The sequence below is a fragment of the Archocentrus centrarchus genome, chromosome 4, assembly GCF_007364275.1.
Source record: "Archocentrus centrarchus isolate MPI-CPG fArcCen1 chromosome 4, fArcCen1, whole genome shotgun sequence".
Classification (NCBI taxonomy): domain Eukaryota; kingdom Metazoa; phylum Chordata; class Actinopteri; order Cichliformes; family Cichlidae; genus Archocentrus; species Archocentrus centrarchus.
Window position 1 is genome coordinate 26,803,610 of NC_044349.1, and position 19,971 is coordinate 26,823,580.

Consider the following 19,971-nt stretch of genomic DNA (forward strand, 5'->3'; position numbering starts at 1 on the left):
GCCCGCAAAGGAGGGTTACAAAACCAGGAAGCGATTATCTGGTGATAAGCATGACCGCGTCCTTCTGCTTTTTAAAGAGAGGCTATTATATGTTTTAGTACATACTGCTTATATAATAACTTTACAGCTAACGGCAACCATCTATATAGACCTTTGCGTTTAGGGAAACCTTTCTCAGCATCGCTCATCAAACTCAGTCATCAAGGTCAAGCAGCAGCGGTGCATGCTTTGAAGAGCTGAGTCTATGCAAGCAGCAGCACGTGTGATTGTCGCAGAGGTAAAAGTCGTTCGTAATAAAGCTGTGATATGGCAGGACTTATAAACTTTGAAGACGAGAAGGAAGTGAAGCAGTTTTTGGATAATTTAGGAGTGGAGTACAGCTTCCAGTGCTACAAGGAGAAAGATCCTGAAGGTAAAAGCTGTTGAGCTGTTCACAGATCAGTGGTGCTGAAACGCATGTTAGTTATGAGTGCCTCATCCTTTACCCTTGTGGCATGCTTTTAGGGTGCCAAAGGCTTGCGGACTACTTGGAAGGGGTGAAGAAGAACTACGAATCTGCAGCACAAGTGCTCAAACATAACTGTGAGACGCATGGACATGGAGAGAGCTGCTATAAACTCGGGGCTTACCATGTCACAGGCAAAGGTAGCTCTTTACTCTCCGTAAATACATTTTCTGAGGTGTTAGTTACGAAACAGTATAATTAAGAACTTTTGATTTTGAGGCACTAATGCTTCATTTGAGTAAACTGTATGTCCACTCCACTACCTTTCAATGTGAAATAGAAATATTGTACTTTTTTATTATTCAAACTAAGATTTTTACAAGAAATACTTAAGAAAGGCTTGGACTAAATAACCCAACTGCTTAGTGGTTCTTTTAGCTCTCATAGTATTTTGTGTTAGCACAACTGTAGCACATTTTACTGCTTGTTATTGGCACGAATGACCTCTAACTGTACTTGTACTAATTTGTTCAAGTAATGTCTTGAACAAAGTTCTCAGTCAGTCCCCTAATGTTTTTCTTTTCCCACCAGGTGGAGTCACTGAGTGTCTGAAAACAGCGTACTCCTGCTTTCTGCGCTCTTGCAACTCTGGAGGAAAGAAGTCTGTAGACGCTTGCCATAACGTTGGTCTGTTAGCCCATGATGGACGAGCTGTGGAAGGAGGACCTGACCTTAAAGCAGCCCGGCAGTACTATGAGAAAGCGTGCGCAGGTGGCTTTGCTCCTTCCTGCTTTAACCTCAGTGCTTTGTTCATTGAGGGCAATGCCAAAGGGCTGGCACGGGATATGACTCTTGCTCTGAAGTACGCTAACAGGGCTTGTGAGCTGGGACATGTGTGGGGCTGCGCCAATGCAAGTCGCATGTACAGACTTGGGGATGGTACGGAGAAGGATGACAAGAGAGCAGAAGAGCTGAAAAATCGAGCGAGGGAGCTGCATGGTTTAGAAAAGGAAAGGCAGCTTAAATTTGGGGAGTAAAACACTTTAAAGTATCATTGTTTTGGTGTACTTCCACATTATTTGAGTTACATTGTTTGTTTCAACAAACACAAGTCGTTCATGGTTTTCAGAGGTTGAAGATGACCATGTTTTAAAAAAGATTGATTAAATTTACTTTTTTTTTTTTTTTTATTTAAAGCCTGTAAATGGTAAAATTCAGGGAGCAGCATTGATTTGTATCAGTACATTCAAAACATTTGCATAGAAAAAAATAGAAATAGTACATTCTTCTCAATTTTCGTGCCATAGCTGATCATTTCTTATGTTTCTATGATTTGTGCTATACGAATGATTAGACATAAGCCTGTAAAGTTAAATCGAAGTTTGCACCAAATATACTCATAAGATAAGTTTGTTTGGCTTTAACAGAATCTTACAGGAATCCAGTATTAAAAATAAACTGCTTCAAAATGTGAAGTACTGTAATACTTGACTCTATTTGTAATTATATGTTTTAAATTAAATTAGAATTCTGTTTCATTGATTTAAAATTATTATTATTATCATTATTAATTACTGTTGAAACAAAATAATTTAAAAGTTTGGGATTAAAAAGATATATCTTATATTAGTCAAATTTAGCTTTTTTTTAATTACAAAACACAGCACCTTTTCCAGTCCAGTAAAAACACAGTATTATTTCACTTTAATTAAATTTTAAATTAAAATTTTATTTCCATTCAAATGAAAGAAAATGTAATTTGACATTTAATTTCAGTGTAGTTTTAGTTGAAATTTTTATCTACAATGCAAAAGTCTACATATAGACCTTATACCACAGTTACTGTAGTTCTGTTTTTTCAAAAAAATTTTCTTTCCAGTTCAATTTAGATTCAGTTAATTTGGAGAGTGAATTTGAAACTACTGTCTAAATAAAGATATTTCCTGCATGTTTATTTTATTTTAGTTATATATGCAAATACCATTTCAGGTCTCTTTTTTTCCAGAGATATAGATTTTACATTTACATCAGTCAAATAATTTTCACAGCTAGTTTTAATGTTGCTTTATACCTTGCTTTATACTAAGCTTATTCTATACTAAGCAGAGATGTCAAACACGTGGACTGGGGGCCAAAAACAGGCCAAGAAAGGGTCTAATCCGGCCCACCAAATGGCCTCGGAAGGTATGAAAACTGCTGAAAAGTCATCAGCAACTCCAGCTGTATCAGTGCTATTCCTGCTGTGGGGATACAAGCCCAGTGAAAGTAGCTTGAATGTGAAAAAACAAACATTGCTGAAATGGTACTTTTTTCCCCTTAATCATCTGTTTTGTAAATGGATGGTTCATTAAATCTGAACTGTGCTGTTACTGGCCAGGGCCACTTCAAATAAAGTTGGACAATATGAGGACCATGAAGTGCAATGAGTCTGACACCTGTGACCAGATCCCAACAACTGAAAAGTGGGGCAAACACTGTGTGTGGGACATGTCAACAATGCTGAGATAGTCTAAAATCTTCATATCTAAATTAAAAATACAATAAATTGTACATGTCATCAGATTGCCATTTAACATATACAGGCCAAATATATTCCCAATGTTGTTGCTAAGTAAATAGAATAAGAATAAAACAAAGCTAAAGTTTGTTCTTTTGGTTTTATGCAATAGTCTTTTTATACTCTCGTATTCTCTTTTATTTCACTGTTATTTCAGCTGCTCTTCTGACTGGTAACAGTTTTTGGGTTTCAGTTTGGATGTATTCATAGATTGGTAGACCTTTTTTAAACCATATGTGACAATTTTGGCAATTTGTATCCAATTAAGGCATACATATACTGTGTCACTTCACAAAAAACAGAAATGAGGTAGAGTATGATTACCATTGTTTATGAAACATTTTTTTTGTCCTAGTTCAGTGTTTATTCTTGCTATTATATCATCTTTGTTATTTTTTTGTCAAAAAAAAGTGTTGCCATTTAGAATATGTTGTATGTAAAAAGAGTAGGTGTAATAAGCCTAAGCTTCAGCCTACACCTTTTCAGTCAATAACTGATTGTCAACATTTATTTATTTGTTTATTTATATAACCTTTTATTTTTTGTTGTTTTGAAAAAAATATTAATAATGACTAGAATACTGAAATAAAATATCAATATCAGCATACTGTCACTTCATTTTCTTTGTGGTAGTTTTCATCATAGTCAACAAAATTTTAAAAGATTGTGACTTTGACTTGTGATTTTCCTGATAAGTTTGGCACTGGACAGGCTAAGGCTTTCCTTCATATACACTGGATAAAGGCCAGAATTTAGAAAAGTCAAAATGCGGGTCATTGTCCCAAGATCTGGGACAAGGAGCAATAACACTGTGCGGACGTGCCACATAAAGAGGGTCACCCTACACCTGGGCTATGGTTCCACTACTGGAGAAAGGGCGGGCACAATGGTGCCTTGCCCACAAGAGGGAGTCAGAGGAGAATACATGAACTTTTAGCCCTTTTCAAACCAAACGGGGCTTCATCCCAAAGCCCGACACTACAATAGAGGACGGGCTGTGCGAATCCCATCTGTCATGCCTTTAACTGACAGTGCATTAACAACCCATATTCAATATAAACAGCGGCAAAGGGTCTCCGTACATAAAGAACTAAACTAAGCCGGACTGCAGAGGATAAAGGACAGACTGGCCCCCTTGCACCCTGGAAGCTCCGCCCGTTAACGGCGTCTCCTCTCCTCCTCAGCCCTCATTCAAAACAGAGCACAGCTGTTGCGAGGCGCATCGTCGTGCCCGGGAGTGCTAGCCTAAAAAACAAAAAAAACACACCACGGTTAGCAGCCTGCTTTCCTCTGATGTACCCGCTGGAATATCAGAAGAAGAAAGAGCAAAAACGGCGCCCTTCGGTGAGTTGCAGAACACGATGGGACAAACTTTGCTATCGTTAGCGACATAATTTGAAAGAAATCCCTTCCCATCCGTCGAGGTAGCTAGCTAACCTAACATTAAGCCTGACGAGCGGTTTGGGTGTGTTTGTTTTAAAATGCAGGATGCTTATCAAAGTAAATCGGCATCCACTGAGAGGAGAGGACGTGGAGATATTGGGGTAAAGCGCGAGTGAGGCTGGTCGTCTTTTTTTGGTCATGCAGACTCTCGTAGCTGGGTGCAATAATGAATTTTAGCCATTATTTTATGTTCTCATCCACCCACGTGAATATACAGGTCGCCCCACCACACACAAACACACACACCAAGAAGCAGCACCGAGGAGTTTGATGTGAGGCTAACAATAAATCATGCGCTTCCTGTGCAAGCTAGTTGACAATAAATGCAACATGCTAATTCATGTGGAAACCTTTGAGAAGTGTGGGGAGAGCTAGGTGGTTAGCAATTGGTGTTTCTTACTTTGTTGACTTTAGTCGCTACACAGTCTGCTCCTGTCTCAGGGGGGCAGGGAGTTTATGTCAACCGGTTTTTTTGCTGCTAGCCCAGCACAGCTTACTTAGCAGACATGGCCCACTGCAGGCTCTCTGCTCGGGATGGCTCATTGGCGGTGAACCCCCTGCACAGCTGCCCTCTGGGGAGTGCTTTGGGCGTGGTGTGGGTTCACCCACGAACAATACCGTGCACAAGCAACGCCTGTCTTGTCCTATCCAAAGCATGTCTTAGTTTAAGAATAACCACAAAAGAAGAACAGAGAGGTTGTTTGGAGTCTAGTAAAAGGGGGCAACCTGGGATTCTCCACTTCACTGATAGAAAACTTTGAAAGAGACCCCCTCCAAAGTTCAGCTGGTAGATGTTTTAAATCAGGCGGGCGCATCTCACCGGCAACATCAACAATCAGCAAACAGCTTTGCATGTTCCAGGTAACTATCTGCCTCTGTTGTAATGTAGTTGTGGATCAAGGCTATCAGTTTGAGCGAGTGATAGGCTTCGCTAGTGCTGTAGATTTAGCTCACAGCTGAGATGTTGACCTTTTTTATGTCAGGTGGTCTAGTAAGACCGAGTTGCCCAGCAAGGCTTTAATTTGGAAGATCAGGAATATCCTGAGATGAGGACAGAATCCACATGCATGTGACCATTAAACAAAGCCTGCCTCTGCTGAAGCCTCCTATCTTTGTCAGTGTCCTCTGTGACCCTTGCTGTTGCTTGCCTCGCTTGCCTGTTTTAAAGGACTCTGAGGAATGTTCCATATGATATTTGGTGTGGCTGTGTGGGACTGCTGTTCTCAACACTTAACATATGACCCAGAGGTTACTAGTTCACACTCATGACTTGCATGCCTTTACAGTGCTGCAGTGTCACGTTATGCAGAAATGACTGATGAGTCTTATTTGGCTTATTTATCCATTGGATTGTATTACGCCACACCAGTTAGAGTTACAGTTAAAGTTGAGCCTTCCCATTTGGAAAACAAATTCTTTCCAAATGCTGGAGATCTTCAGTACTCAAAATGTCAAAGAAGGAATCTGCTTGGAATTCCTTGTGGTTTTTGACTTCATTGCATTTCAGAGAATAAATGTTGAGAATTTTTACAGATCAACTGTGAAAGTTCAGTCTAATGACAGTGGGCTCTATATCTGGGATCCAGTTTAATAACTTTGTTTGAATGAATTGATCCAGGGTAATGTGATCAAGGGCCGGCATTTATTTTTATAAGAAAGAATAAATCATTACAAAAACAATACAAACTAACAAAATCAGTATCTGTACAGCCAACGGCCAAAATGTTTTAATCTTTGGTGTCAGTCCAGAATTTCACAATCAGTGCATCCCTAGGGTTTAGGGACGTAATCCAATAAAATACTACTGTACATGGAGATTTGCATTGGTCCAAAGGAACACAGCTCCCACCTGCATGCCTATTTACAAATGCTGTATTTAATTATCATTGTGTATTTTCTGGGGAGAGGTTAATCATGTTCTTTGTGTTTCATCCTTTCTGTAAACACAAATATGTTACTTTCTGTTTATATATATATATATTTCACTTAATCATATGTGTATTAGCAACCTGTAAGCCAGCGATTTAAACATCAAGTGCTTTTATGGGTCAGTCCACGATAATTGGGACAAATAAAAGTTGAAAATTAGATTTGAGATATTTAGCTGAGAATCTATTTTTCTAATTGTATAGAAGCCAAATTTTCATGGACTGTAATTAAATGTTGATTACAGCACTTTTTAATGTCATAAATTATAATACATTAGCCAAAAGGCAAAAAAAATCACTGTCACGGAGGGGGCAATTGTAAAATGGCTAGAGTATTTCTTTTTTGTTGGAGTCTTCCAAGCATTAGACGTGATGTGAAAGTTCAACTGATCTATGAGTACTGCACTGTCAGGAGCACATACAGTGTAGGAAAATTAAAGTTTTGTATTTGGAAGTTGAAAAAAAATATATAATTTTTGATAGTATGTAGAAGTGGACTAAAGTGTCCTCTCCATGATGTCCCCTCTGTAACACTACATATGGTTACCGTATTTTTCGGACTATAAGCCGCTACTTTTTTCCCACGTTTTGAACCATGCGGCTTATAGCCCGGTGCGGCGTTTCTGTGGATTTTTCTTTAACCACCAGGGGGCTCTTTAGCAGGATATGAATCATGGGACGTCAAAGTTGGAAATCAAAGAAGAAAGCGCCAACAAGTGCTAGCAGCAGGCACAAAAGAGATTTTTTTCAAACTCCCTCATCATGGAAACCACAAAAAGAACTTCCTATGATGCCGCTTTTAAGTTGAGGGCTATCGACCTGGCACTACAGGAGGGAAATAGAGCCGCTGCACGTAAGCTCGGCGTGAACGAATCAATGGTGAATTGACTTGTTATAACTCAAATTTGGGGTTGTCTGTCCCCCTCTGCTGAGTGCCGAGTAATTGTTGAAAACCGAGAGCGGCGGAGATACCAGCGGCTTATAGCCCGGTGCGGCTTATATATGTACGTTTCCAGTTTTTTCCAAAAAATTTGTAGGTGCGGCTTATAGTATGGTGCGCTCTATAGTCCGGAAAATACGGTACATATTCAGCCAGAAGAGGAAAAAAGCAAAAGACACAGCATTAGTTCTTCATAATGTACCTGTTAATTGAAATTTCTAACTTATCTCATGGGAAAATGTAATTAATTTTTGCATCTCATAATTTCAGATTTTTCTTGGTCCCGTTCGTGACATGCTACTCAAACCTGAATATATTTTAATATTTTTGATACACTGTCCTGAAACTCCTTGTACATATAGTTGTTGGGGCTGTTGTCCCTTATAAATAGTCACAGACTATTAACCTTTTATTACTGTAAAAGATACAGCAATTCCAATTTTCAAGTTATCCCCTCCGTGACATGAAAAATAGTGTGGAATGCGCCTTACAGTCAGAGGGAGAAAACAAAGTAAATTCTTCAACTTATCACTCATCGTTCACGTATACTTCCGTTTTCAATCACTGATATTCATCGACTCTGTAATGTAATTTGAATACCAGGTACTTATAGAAACCATCCCTTGGTAACTCTACATGCCACCTCCGCCGTCTGTGCCAGACTAATCCCAGAAATGCCTCATCTACATGGGCCCATCTGTTCAGTACTGCAGCGTAACTGCTCCGTCCAAGGCTTGCAAATGTGATTAGTTGGAGATTACATCTGTGTGAGTGAAATGAAACTCCCCTCTTAGAATTGGAGCCGTGTGTTTACAGGAGAAAGGGATAAGCACTGTAGAGCGTCTGCGTCATCAAGTGCAACCCCTGCTCTTTCTCAGATTGTGTGTGTCTGCTCTACGTTGCATCATGTTCGCTGCTGTTTATGTGTAGCGTTCCTAGATGCAGCCTGCAAGTCTCTGTGTAACAAAATGTAGAGTGCAGCTTTCTGAGTGAATAAACAGTCATCTTGTGGGCTCCTTCTACATATTCTAGGAGCGTTTTGGTCTGCATCTTGCTTTTTTTTTTTTCTCTCTCTCTGACCTCCAACCGGTGCCGTTGCTCAGTTGCCAGGGTAACTTTATGCGTGTGTCTGGCACATCCATTCAGCGCAGATGGAACTGCAAAGTCACATGTCGTCACACTCTTCCTCTGATGCCTCCCCAGCCTTGGCACTATCACTGCAAGTACAAAGCTGGTTGTGTGTGTGTGTTTTCTTTTTTTTTTTTTTTTCTTTGCATGTCGATGCCACAAAGCCACCGAAGATCTGTGTTACTACTGGGAGTTATATAACAGGTCACTGCACTTGACAGGTTGTTTTGAAACACTGATAATAATATATAGTGTTCTTGATAAGGGTTTTTTTTATGCATGAGGTGTTTCAAATGTTACCGGCAGTTAGTTGATGAAGTGGCTGTTGTAGATGTGAGCTTGGCTAGCGCCTGACTAGTTGCTTGTGAGCAAGACGGTGAGAAGAAGATAAGAGATGAGGATAATGCATGCATGCATAAATCTCGGAGGCAGGCACCATGTTTCACTGCGTAGGATTGAGCAACGGGCCTTCTTTTTTTTTCTTTTTTCCTCCTCCTCTTCTTGTACACAACATTTGAGGAAGCAGTGTAAAAGTGTCTTATTGTTTTGAATGTGTTTGCCATGTGGTTCCTGCTTTGTTGTAGTCACGGCTCTTGTTTAGGAGAAGTAGAGGCCGTTGGGGGATGCCGGACACAGGCAGTATTGAAACGGAAACTGGCGGCTGTCTGTATCTCTCTCACACACCCTGCTAAACACACGGTACAATAGTCCGAGCAGCTGCAGGAGGCCTTGAGATTGAACCACTGATGGGAGTGGCTCACACATGAAGGAGTACTCAGAGAGGAGTCTGGTGTCCACCCCTCTCCAGGCTAGTTCCTCACTTCTTAGTTGTGTAACTTTGCTCACTTTCTCTTTCACTATGATTTTGCGTTTTGAGTGGTACATGATGCTATTTTAGTTCTGCCTTGTCAACCTATATTTTGTTCTTCCATCTGGCAGGTAGCGAGACATACAGTGCTTTGTACATTGTACTAGTTTCGTTTATCGACCACACCACCTCCGCTTCCTGCTTCCTTATGCCTTCTTGTAAATATGAGGCTTGTAAACACGTCTATCACTTGATCATTCATTGGTGTTGAGTGTGACTCATTTTATCATTGATTTTGATTTCATGGGCCTGTTACAGATATACCTGTGGCAGGCCAGTGTGCTGTTAAGATTTTTAGTTAAAAAAAACAAAAAAAAAAACAAAACTAAAAATCTTACCAAGAGTCCATTTCTGCACAGTGCAGAAATGGACTCTTGGTAATTTAAAAATCCCATAGCTGGAGCACACTGTGACAGTTGCTTATAGTATGCCTCATTACATTGCTAGAAACTGAATAAACAATGAGCTCATCCCTTTTCCTACTGTGAATAAATAGTATGCTATGAAGATAAGACTTAACAGGCTTCAAGAAGTTTAAACTAGCTGTGCTACTTGTTGACTACCTTTAAACCTTGGAAAATTTTGGGCATGGACAGTAGGACCTATGTGTTATCTTGGTGATTCAGTGTTTGGAGAGTGACATATTTGTGAGATGGACAATGTTAAAATGGGCTAAAACGTCTGCTGAGGGCAGGGTTTGTATTGCCCAGCACCACTTGTTTTATGAGTAATCCAGAATAAATTATTAAAGACAAAATCTGATTTTCAACTTTAAGAAATCAGGTAATCTTTTGCTTGTTGAGCTTTTTACAGTAACAGGAATTTTGACCAGTGCTGAGAATTTTGTGCCTTCTTAAATTGCGGTTTCACTGCAACAGCCATTAAGTGTTGAATACCTTAGAGGATTGTGCTGTTTGTTTGTAACCTGGTCTTCTTGTAGGCCCTTAATGTCTTCAGGTTGCAGCTGAAAACACAGAGAAACCACTGTACACCCGCACTGCATGCATATTTAAATCTCACATTTCTTGAGGTACAGAGACTATTGATTGAACAGCATAATAGTGCAATATTAGTTCTTGTTAGCTATTGTGCTATTTGATTAAGCTGAGATGCTTTTAGCACACTTATGTTTTTAAGTTTGAGGGTGTGTTCAAATTCAGCATCACATCAGTCTCATTTGATTTCTTGTCTTGCAAGTACTGCATGTATTGAATTATCAGCTTGACGTTTTGCCAATTTTTCAGTAAAATATTCCTCATTATTTCCCGTTAGCTACTGTCAGTTGTAATCTACAATATTAGAAATGTGAAGGCCGACCTGGTGAATAAATCAGCATCGCTAATCACACAGGCTTCTGCTGTTTGAGAGAAGCTTTCAGTACCTTTGTGAGTTTACTTCCATAAATACAGGGGATGTACTGATTCTGTAACAGGAACAAAAATTCAGAGTTCAAATGCCACCTGGCACACTTGAGTACACCAGGTGTTGTCCATCATATAGCATGCTAGCAGGGCTGGCCTTGAAATCTGGGCGTACACTGCTCCAGCTTTAATAAACATGTTCAGTGCGCTATTCACTCTACATTACATGCCAGATTCTGCAGCTTTTCTCTCACTGTATAGGTCACATGATTGGCCAACAATAATGCTCACACTGACTGTAAAGACTAAGCTTCTTGTCCAGTGACTATTTCAATAAATGTTTTTCCAATTGACGTGGCACCTCTTGCAGTGTTGACAACAGTTAAATAGTGATTTTATTTATTTAAAACTGATGGATATTTTTTCTTTTTATACCTGTCACTAAATGGTTATAAATATTAATTAATGAGCATATGCAGTAGGAGTGGTGGATATAGCGTCAAAATTATTGTTATTATTTCAAGAAAATTTACAATAATGGTATTTCTGATTACTAGCACTTTGGGCGGGAGATGGAGAACATACATACATACACTGTGATCGTTATAGTATGATGCTATGATACATTATATTGTGACATGATTCTAATCTGACATTCCGTTCTGTATTATGACGTTCTATTGAGTGCTCAATTAAACTGTCAAATGTATAAACATTTAAGATTGTGGGATTTGTAGAAAATATTTTGTAAACACCATATAGATGTTGGCACTCAGTGCTTATGCAAAGTGTTAATGCAAAGTTTCATCAAGATTGCAGCTTGTAGACAGTAGCATTTATGAGTAAATGAAGGGCACTTTCTTTTTACAAAGAGCTACTTTCACTGATGACACGATTCCTAATTTGAAGCGTGAATCTATTGAAACAAGGTACCAGCCGCAGCATTATAGTGCAATAGTAGCGTCACAGCATAAATCAAATGTATGCACAAAAGTAGGCTAAATTAATGGCCAACTGCGTAAAGCCCCGCTTTTCCGCTATGTAACTACATCAGTAATTTCCATCCACTGTGTGCTCTTCCTGTCATACAAAGTGCAGCTAGTGAGTGCAACTAGCAGCGCTTGGTTGAGTCATTTGTTTACATCTGGGTCGCACATCACCGGCTCTTATTGTCTCCTCCTTTGTGACCTGGTTGTGCTTGATGGTGTGTTTTTGTTTTTTTGTTTTTTGTTTTTGCCTCAAGTGGCATAACACATTGTTTCCATCTTTAGCGGGAACAGTTTTCTTGCATATTTTGCTAATTACTGTGCTTTGTCGGAGGTTGTTGAAATAGCTTCATTTTTAGGTACTAAATCGTCATCAGGCTGACATACCTGGGCTGTTTTTGCTGTTGCATGCACTAGGGAACGTAAACGCATGGCGTTGCTATCGTAATAAATTAAATTAAACACATAACATTTGTAGAATTCTTTCATTTATCTTAAAAAATTTTTTATATATATATATATATATAAAAATTATTTATTTCATTTCATTTATTTTCCTTTGAATGTCTTAATTTCACAACCAGTATTCTCAAAACTGATCGGTATGGGTCGGTGTGTCAGGCTGTAGGCTTTTGGGGTCATAAAGGGGTATGGAGCCAATCCCAGCTGTCATATGGCGAGAGGCAGGGTACACCCTGTACAGCCTTTCGCGGGGCTAACACAGAGAGAAAGACAGCCATTCACACTCAGACAGCTTTACACCTATGGGTACTTTAGAATCACCAATTAACCTAACCACAATAACTGCATGTCTCTGAAGAAAAACCCAGAGAAAACCCACGCAAACACGGGGAGAATATGCGAACTCCACACAGTAAAGCCTGGGCCAATGTGGATTTGAACCCAGACCTTCTAGCTGTGAGACAACAGTGCTAACCACCACTCCACCGTGCTGCCCAACATTAAAACAAATAATCTGAATTCAAGTGTTTTGGCTCCCTAAAAGCTTTTGATTGGGAGGGGTCTTTGTTAATATAATTGTGTAAGACAACAGTTATAGACAAAGCTTTTCAGACTGCATTAGTTTAATGCAGTCTGAAAAGCTCTAGTTGTAAAAAGTGTGTGACGAGCGTTTTTATTGATGTGTAAAGTTCCTTCAGCTGGAAGTTACATACTGCACTGGACCAGTATGTGTACTCGGGTGCTTTTAACTAAAGAGAGTAAAGAGTAATGTGGTATTCTGTTCTTCAAATAAAGAACCAGGACTGTGATGTACTACCCCTCAGGCTGAATTGAACATAAACAGACAGATGCCTCACCCTTCCACTTCCTCCTGCATATTGTCCTGATCCACCGGTCTGTATCGGCACTGAAGACAAGTCTTTGTGGTCTCACAATGGAGCCTCGTTCATCTGTCTAAACCTTGAGTGTTTTTGGATTGGGAGCAAAACTGAGAGCTGAGCCACGGCTATGTCATGGAAACTTGTGAACTTGGTCCTGAACCCAGCCAAAGACAATAGATCAGATACATGCAAACATGATTCTAGCTCTCTGGAGCTTTGTTCAATCTTCCTTTTGCTTTATTCTGCTCTCTTTGTTTCTTTTTTTGCTCTTTTCTCCTCATCTGATAGACAGCAGGTTGGCTTTTTGACCTCAAGCACACTGAATATAAGGTCCTGTATCCTCTCCATCTTTTCTGCTCTTTTCCTTTTTTCTTTTTAACTACCCAGCTCCTCTTTGATAAATGAATACAGATGATTCACGCCCTGGGCAGATGTTTCTCTATTATTTGAAAGAATCCATTTAGATTTGTGTGACTGAGATTATCTCTTTCCTTGTGCCTTTGACAGTTTTCCCACAGGTTGGGTCTAGGCTTGCACACAGACTTGCTCACACATGCCTTGAGTTACACATCTTGCATCACTAACTGTCAGTCTGGGTATTCATTCATTCAGGTTATGCAGATCTTTTTTTTTTTAATGTTTGTGTGTTCAATGTAGCTGTATAGATTTTTCATCTTTTTTCACCACAGTTTTTGAATTTATCAGTGAGAGAATAATAATCATCTCAGTATAAGGAACAATAATCATAGCATCAATATAAGGACTCACAAATGTCAGTAGATTTGGTGCTGAAGCCTAGATCAAGCCTTAGGGTTTTGAAACCAGATGTGACGAGAAAAGCGGGCAGGTCTGATTGTAAAATGCAAGCGCCCACTGGATAACTGCTTGTCACTCACAAGCCAGTCAGCATCTTCTAATCAGAAAGTGTTTACAGAAGTCAGAAAGCAGTTTTCTCATGTACTTTTATAGAACCAAAATCTTTTTGCAGCCATGGATTTATGTATGTAGTCTTGTCCTTCTACCTATGGACTCCGAATCCAAAGAAAAAAGTCCTAGAGGGAAATGGAGAATTTATGACAAATTAGTTTGCTCCCATCTCCAAGGCTGCTGGTTTACTGATATGCTGGATCTGCAGCTGGATTTTAGTCAAGATTAAATTGAAACTGGCTTGCTTTTATTTACTTTTACTGTTCTTAAAGCCATAAGGCTGCAGTGTGTTTTATTTATTATTGGAGTAGACTTTCTTAATTTAATAAATTTGCTCAAACACAGATGGGACTCAAATCAAACTTCATAACTTTATAGCTACTGTTTCAAAGACACCCTAAACCACAGGTGTCAAACTCAAGGCCTTACAGTTATATTCGGCCCACGAGATGATCTCATATGACTATGATTAATGGCCTGCCAGTAAATAGCGCTCCCACAACTTATACTACAAATCCCACTATGCACTGCAGCAGCTGCCGTGCGGGCCAAGACCTGTGCACTAACCCATTTTCCGCGTTGTCAACGACATGTTAGCGGTCAGCGGATAAAAATATCGGTCAGCACTTTTTACAGTGACATTTAAGCTAGCCAGTCCCCCAAAAATGGCTAAACTAAAAGTGAACAGATGGGATGCGGAGGACATAGGCGGTGAACCCGTGTATCTCTTTTCCTAGCCTGCAATGTGCAGGGAAAAGACATGTGGGAGAAGATGCAGAGGAAGAGCTGCACAGGTGAGATGACAGTGCATCACTGCATCACACACCAGGAAACACTGTCCTGAAGTTGGAGCGTATCATAAGCACCGTAACACAGACAGAACTTTATATGAGGCAAGGGTTCAAATCTCTGGCAGTTCCGGTCTTTCCTGAAGCAAATACCTTCTGAATGTGGTGAGACGCCTCATCACACAGAGGCGCGATGAGCTGCATGAGGAAATTTGTCAGTTCATAGAAAGTAAGAAAGAAATGAAATAAGAGAGAAAACGAAACAGCTTGATTCTTATTTCTGGACTTTTTGCTGATATCACATCGCAATTTTTTTTTTTTTAATCTGAAAAATTTGCACATTTTCATCAGCTTGAAACATTCTAATTTTTTTCCGATATTATTCTTTGAATAAAAATATAATTTTATATTTTTATTTAATGTGTTGAGGAAAAAGTTCCTGCATTCTGGCCGTTCATATTCATACTTCTGATTAAAATCTTTCCAGTTTTAGACTGTCCAATAAATGTTAATCCTGCTTCCACAAAAATGGCTCTTCTGACAGTAACGGTTGCTGAACCTCGATGGACTTCTTTTGTGTTACAGCTGGAATCTGACAAAGGTGGGAGAGGTGTAAGGATTTACAAGAGAAGTGGGAGGGTGACATTGCCGCTGGAAACAATGTCATTCCTATTTATAGTCAATAGATGAATGTTTAGTACCACATGGATCCTGTCTGTACTTGTCCTCCGAGAGAACAGAGGCTCGAACCAGCAGTGCCTGTGTAACTTGGGCACTTCGTATTATAATTTGTGTGTGTGTGTGTGTGTGTGACAGACAGCTAGCCCCTGGCCATGCTGCTCTGTGTGAGAGAGGAGGATCAGAAAAGTGGTGTGAGGGGCTCATTCAGGGAGAGCTGAGATGAGGGGCTGGGGGAGGGGATTGAAGAGATACAGCTGTTTCTCAAGTCTCAGCTGTTGCTCTTCTTCCATTTGATACAGGCTTGCTTTTCCTCTTTCACCCCCCCCCAAACTAGAAGAAGGACAGTGTTGCATTGTTCTTGCTTGTGAGTAAAAGATAAATCTTTCGTAGCTGCTATCAGATGGGAATGCAAAGTACTTTCCATATTAATAAGAGAGAGACAGCCTTGACCAGATTTGGCAAAATCTGTCTCTGCATCTTGAGTCTCCATCTCTGCAAATAATTTAGATGGCTTCAGTTTGATTTTTCTGCATATCCTCTTCCTCTATGGCTCTTGCCCCCCCCCCCCCCCCCCCCCCCCCCCCACCAGCCAGTGTGTGGGCTCATGTTTTATTTGCCCCTGTGACCTCTGACCTAGTGACCTCCCAGAGTGAACAGCTGTTTGCATGTGTTCATGTCCCTCTATGGACAGATTTAGGTGGACAGTATAGATGCAGTGCTGGTTCTTTCCTCTGCTCAGCACAAATGTCTGAAGTGTGACGCTGTCATCACCCACGTTCCTCCCTCGGTCTTTCTTTCAGTAGCGCTCACTTTTTGTGTTTTAAGTTGTAATTACCCATTTTATGAGGCCCTGGAGATGGGGCAGTGCCATGTTAAGGGGAAGTCATGCGTGCAGCACTTGTAAGAGTTAATCTGTATGAGAAGCCTGCAACCTCAGTCTCAGTTAAGCAAGTTCAAAGTGACTCGAATTCTAGAGAAAAACTTAAACTTGAGTCTGTATTTGAAGCCAAAGCCCTTTCCTCCTTTGTCATACTGAACACTTGGCTTTACAGACTCATTCGCACACAGGATGTAACGCTGACAATAGCCAGCCTGCAGAGTGTTTGTTTTTGAATCGCCTGCAGAATCTGACATTTAATTTTTAGTTGGTGAGCTGCTCTTTTGAGTCAAGAGTCTAAGCAGTTAAGACACAACTAAAAGAGGACCGACTTGTAAGTGCAAGATGAGGTCATTGTTACAGGGATGCTAAAATCTTCTGTTGTTTCTTGGGAATGGCCAGCATCCTCCTCATTATCCTGATAAAGCAGCTCACTGATTATTATTTTTTTTTCTCTCCTCTGGTGTCGTTCTGCCTCATAAAAGTACACCTCAGATTAATTTTTTTCCAAAGTTTGGCTGTGAGGTAGGGCAGCTCGATTATGACAAGAATAATAATGATTTGTGTGCATGTGTACAAATTAAAATCAATCAACTGTTGATGGGGAAGCATTAAGCCTCATGTCCTCTTCTTTAAATGTAAGCAGACTTCTACATCTATGGTTTGTTGATATGTATCTTCCTGGCTAGTTTCCTGTGCAGGGATATAGAGTTTGTCATGTCTAAAAGGAGGTATTGTAATACCAGCTCAGTGGGAGTTTGTGTGTATTCTTGCTCTGACATAATTGTATGGTTTGTCAGGTTGCAGCATGCAGTGTCTCTTAGCTCTGGGGGCCCACCCGGTATCCAGTCCTGGGAAAGGCTGTGTTTTTCTCTTTGTGGTACCATCAGTGTAGCTGTGGAAGAATCCCATTTTGTGCACACATCTGTTTGCTGAACTAACACTGATGTGTGGTAATTCACGATGGTGATCTGATTGCAGGGAAGTCAGTGAAGAGAGTAAAAAATTGCTCATTGGCCATGCCATTCTGGGAAAAAAAAAAAAATCCTGTTATGGTCTTCATTAAATTAACTAAGTAGGAAATATTACCCAGGATTTTATCTGGGCATCAAAATAAAAGCCAAGCAATTTTGCTCACTTACAAGCTTTTGCTGTAAGATTTTTGCTTTAAATGTATTTATTTATTTATAAATTTAGTGGTCACATTAGGCTGGACTTAAAAATTGCAAACGATTGTTTTTCATGTCAAGTAATTTAAATTTTTTCTCAGGTCATTCAGGCTGTACATTTAATGGAACAATTGAGAAACAATTGCATGAATTGTAGTCTCAGTAATAGAATATATATTCCTATCCTTTGGTTCTGATTTTCTCTTGTAGAAATCAGAACCAAAGGTTCTGATCTGTAGCAGGTTCCACAAACTCCCTCAAGTACACACAGCGTACAGAGACTAAGCAAAGCTACCCATTAAACTTCTGTACCAAAGATTTTATGAGATATTTAGGTGGTTAATACAGATTATAAAGGTCACACCTTGCATCCTAAGGCAATTCTTTTCAAATGGTCTTTTGTGCCCTGAAGTTTGGGTGTGCCTTGGGATTTTTATTTTGTATTTTTTGGTCCTATTATTGTGCAGTTAACATTAAAAGAAGGTGGTTGTGATGTAGGAAATTCTTTTCAGCGTGACACGTCATTGGCCCTGATTGATAGCAACGAGAACAACAACCTTTGTGAGGGGGAAATGAAACGTTTGTGTTGCAAACCATCAGTAGAAACAAATACCTAGGAAGGAAAAACTTCAGTGGAAACTATCGAAATAGCTACCTGTCTTATGGCTTCTGCTTTCTGGGTATGTCAACAGCCCTCAGCCTCTTTGCATCATTTGACAGGAGAAGTTGGCTAATACTCGTACAGTACCATGCTGAGGAGGTACTTGGAAACCAAGCATCTCTTTCACATTGAGAAAAAACTTGGCCTATTTTAAGTGTTTGGGATCTGAATCTAAGGCAGCAAGAGCATTTTTTTCCCCCCAACTGTGTGAAAATGCCTGAGATGGTAATACAGGCAACTTTGATGTTACTGGATCATATTATAAACAACAAAAACAAAATGCAGATCCTTCTTATCGACATGTCTGATGGCATAGGCTGCTTTTCACAGGTAGAATCGCAGTAGTTCAAATTTTGGCTTGCCATTTAGTGTGTTTAATAAGCATTATCTTAAGGTGTATATAGTATATCTTCATTTCACTTAAAACCTCTGTGCTGCATGCTCATTTTTTTTTTGTATAAGAAGTTGGATGATCATTGCATCACTTATCTTCTGAAGCATTTACAAGAATTACATAGGTGCACTGGCTGTGCAGGGGTTTGGGCTCTGCTCATGTGTCTCTTGTTTACACATCTACACACACGCATTACCACACATGGGCAGAATATACAGTCTCTTACATAAAGTCGTCATCATTCTTCTGGTATATACAAAATGAAATCTCGCTTCAGCTCTGAAGTGTCTTTTCGTGCCAGGTGGTCTGACACTAAAATGTCTCGGCATTATGCATTTCCAGTGGCAAAGGTGAGCCAGCCTACTTATTGCCACATGTAACTTTTTTTTCCTTTTTTTTTTTCTTTTCTTGAGATGGCTCCTTTCTGCAAAAGCAGTTTATTAACCACATGATTTTATTCAGCTCTAAGACTGCCACCACCGCCCCCACATCATCTCTGTTCTGCCTACTGATGTGTCATCATGTCCTTCAGCAAGAATCTGTGGTGGAATGGCTCTTATTATGATGCATCAGGGTCTGTGCCAGAAAGGTGTGACAAATGTTTTATATATAAATGGAATATTTTAGACGAGGCAACCATGTATATTGGATCTTTCAGCTAATGCTAATGCTGTCCACCCAGCACCCACTAATATACATCCTGTGAGGCAGTGTTGTAAGAGTGGAAATATTTTTGCAGCTACTTTTCTGTGCACAGTGTTGCTGATGAGAGTGGAAAGATACTGTGACACCACCAAACCATCCACCATCCATCAAATCGTATATGATTTAATGGATCGTAATTACAGAAGCTAAGAGGACCCATATTTAAAAAATAAAACAGGAAAGTGAAGTGAACTGAAAAAGTGAAGGTAATGGTGTTAAATTAAATCACTGCTATTAAATCATACAATTTATCTAAGCATGCAGAAGCAGAAACCTTTAACACTTATAAATAATAAATAAAATTACCTCTCACTAGCTGCTTAGCTTTAACAATTTTTTCCCATATGTCAAGTACATTAATATGCTGTATAGCATAATATAAAGATATGGCAAACTTGATTGTGTCCAGGCCTTGCGTCTTTGTTTGGTGTCCATCGGGAGGTTTTACTCATGTGCCAGCCCTCAGAGACTCATAGAGGAAGACATAGAGATCATATCAGTTTCCTCTAAACATTACTGCACTGACTGCTCTGTTGGCCTGTATTGTTACCCTGCCCTTTCCTTGTTAATAGTCCATGCAGGGAATGACCACAGACAGCAGTGCTGTTGCCAGCTTCTCACTTCTTCTACTTCCTCTCTCTCTCCCTGCTTCCTTTCCAATTTTATTCCCCACTCATCTGTCACCAAACTCAGGTCGCCCAGGCCTCAGCAGCAGAGTTAAACTTGGTCTGGGCTGCCTGCCTGCTCCCATTTGGGCCACAAATCAGGCT

At 39.9% G+C, this 19,971-nt stretch overlaps 2 protein-coding genes across 4 annotated transcripts in view; both read left to right on the forward strand.

The window, feature by feature from the left end:
* coa7 (cytochrome c oxidase assembly factor 7) lies at positions 1–3,604 on the forward strand. The gene is made up of 3 exons (XM_030726808.1): positions 1–412; positions 505–645; positions 1,037–3,604. The coding sequence occupies exons 1-3, from the start codon at positions 307–309 to the stop codon at positions 1,480–1,482; spliced, it is 693 nt and encodes a 230-aa protein (XP_030582668.1). The 5' UTR covers positions 1–306; the 3' UTR covers positions 1,483–3,604.
* A 558-nt stretch (positions 3,605–4,162) lies between these two features.
* The window catches only part of ralgps2 (Ral GEF with PH domain and SH3 binding motif 2), a 79,400-nt gene continuing 63,591 nt past the window's right edge, over positions 4,163–19,971 (forward strand). For 2 of the 3 annotated variants that reach the window (XM_030726677.1, XM_030726682.1), the window contains exon 1: positions 4,163–4,346. The gene's annotated coding sequence lies outside the window, so the exon portion shown is untranslated. Of the gene's footprint in view, positions 4,347–5,246; positions 5,307–19,971 lie in introns of those variants that run through there. The other variant, XM_030726678.1, reaches the window with a different exon arrangement.

Excerpts from the sequence above, each read along its gene's own strand:
- coa7 (XM_030726808.1), top strand. The coding sequence starts at position 307 with ATGGCAGGACTTATAAACTTTGAAGACGAGAAGGAAGTGAAGCAGTTT. Across the intron at positions 413-504 it reads CAAGGAGAAAGATCCTGAAG|GGTGCCAAAGGCTTGCGGAC; the intron begins GTAAAAGCTGTT and ends GCATGCTTTTAG. Across the intron at positions 646-1,036 it reads TTACCATGTCACAGGCAAAG|GTGGAGTCACTGAGTGTCTG; the intron begins GTAGCTCTTTAC and ends TTTTCCCACCAG.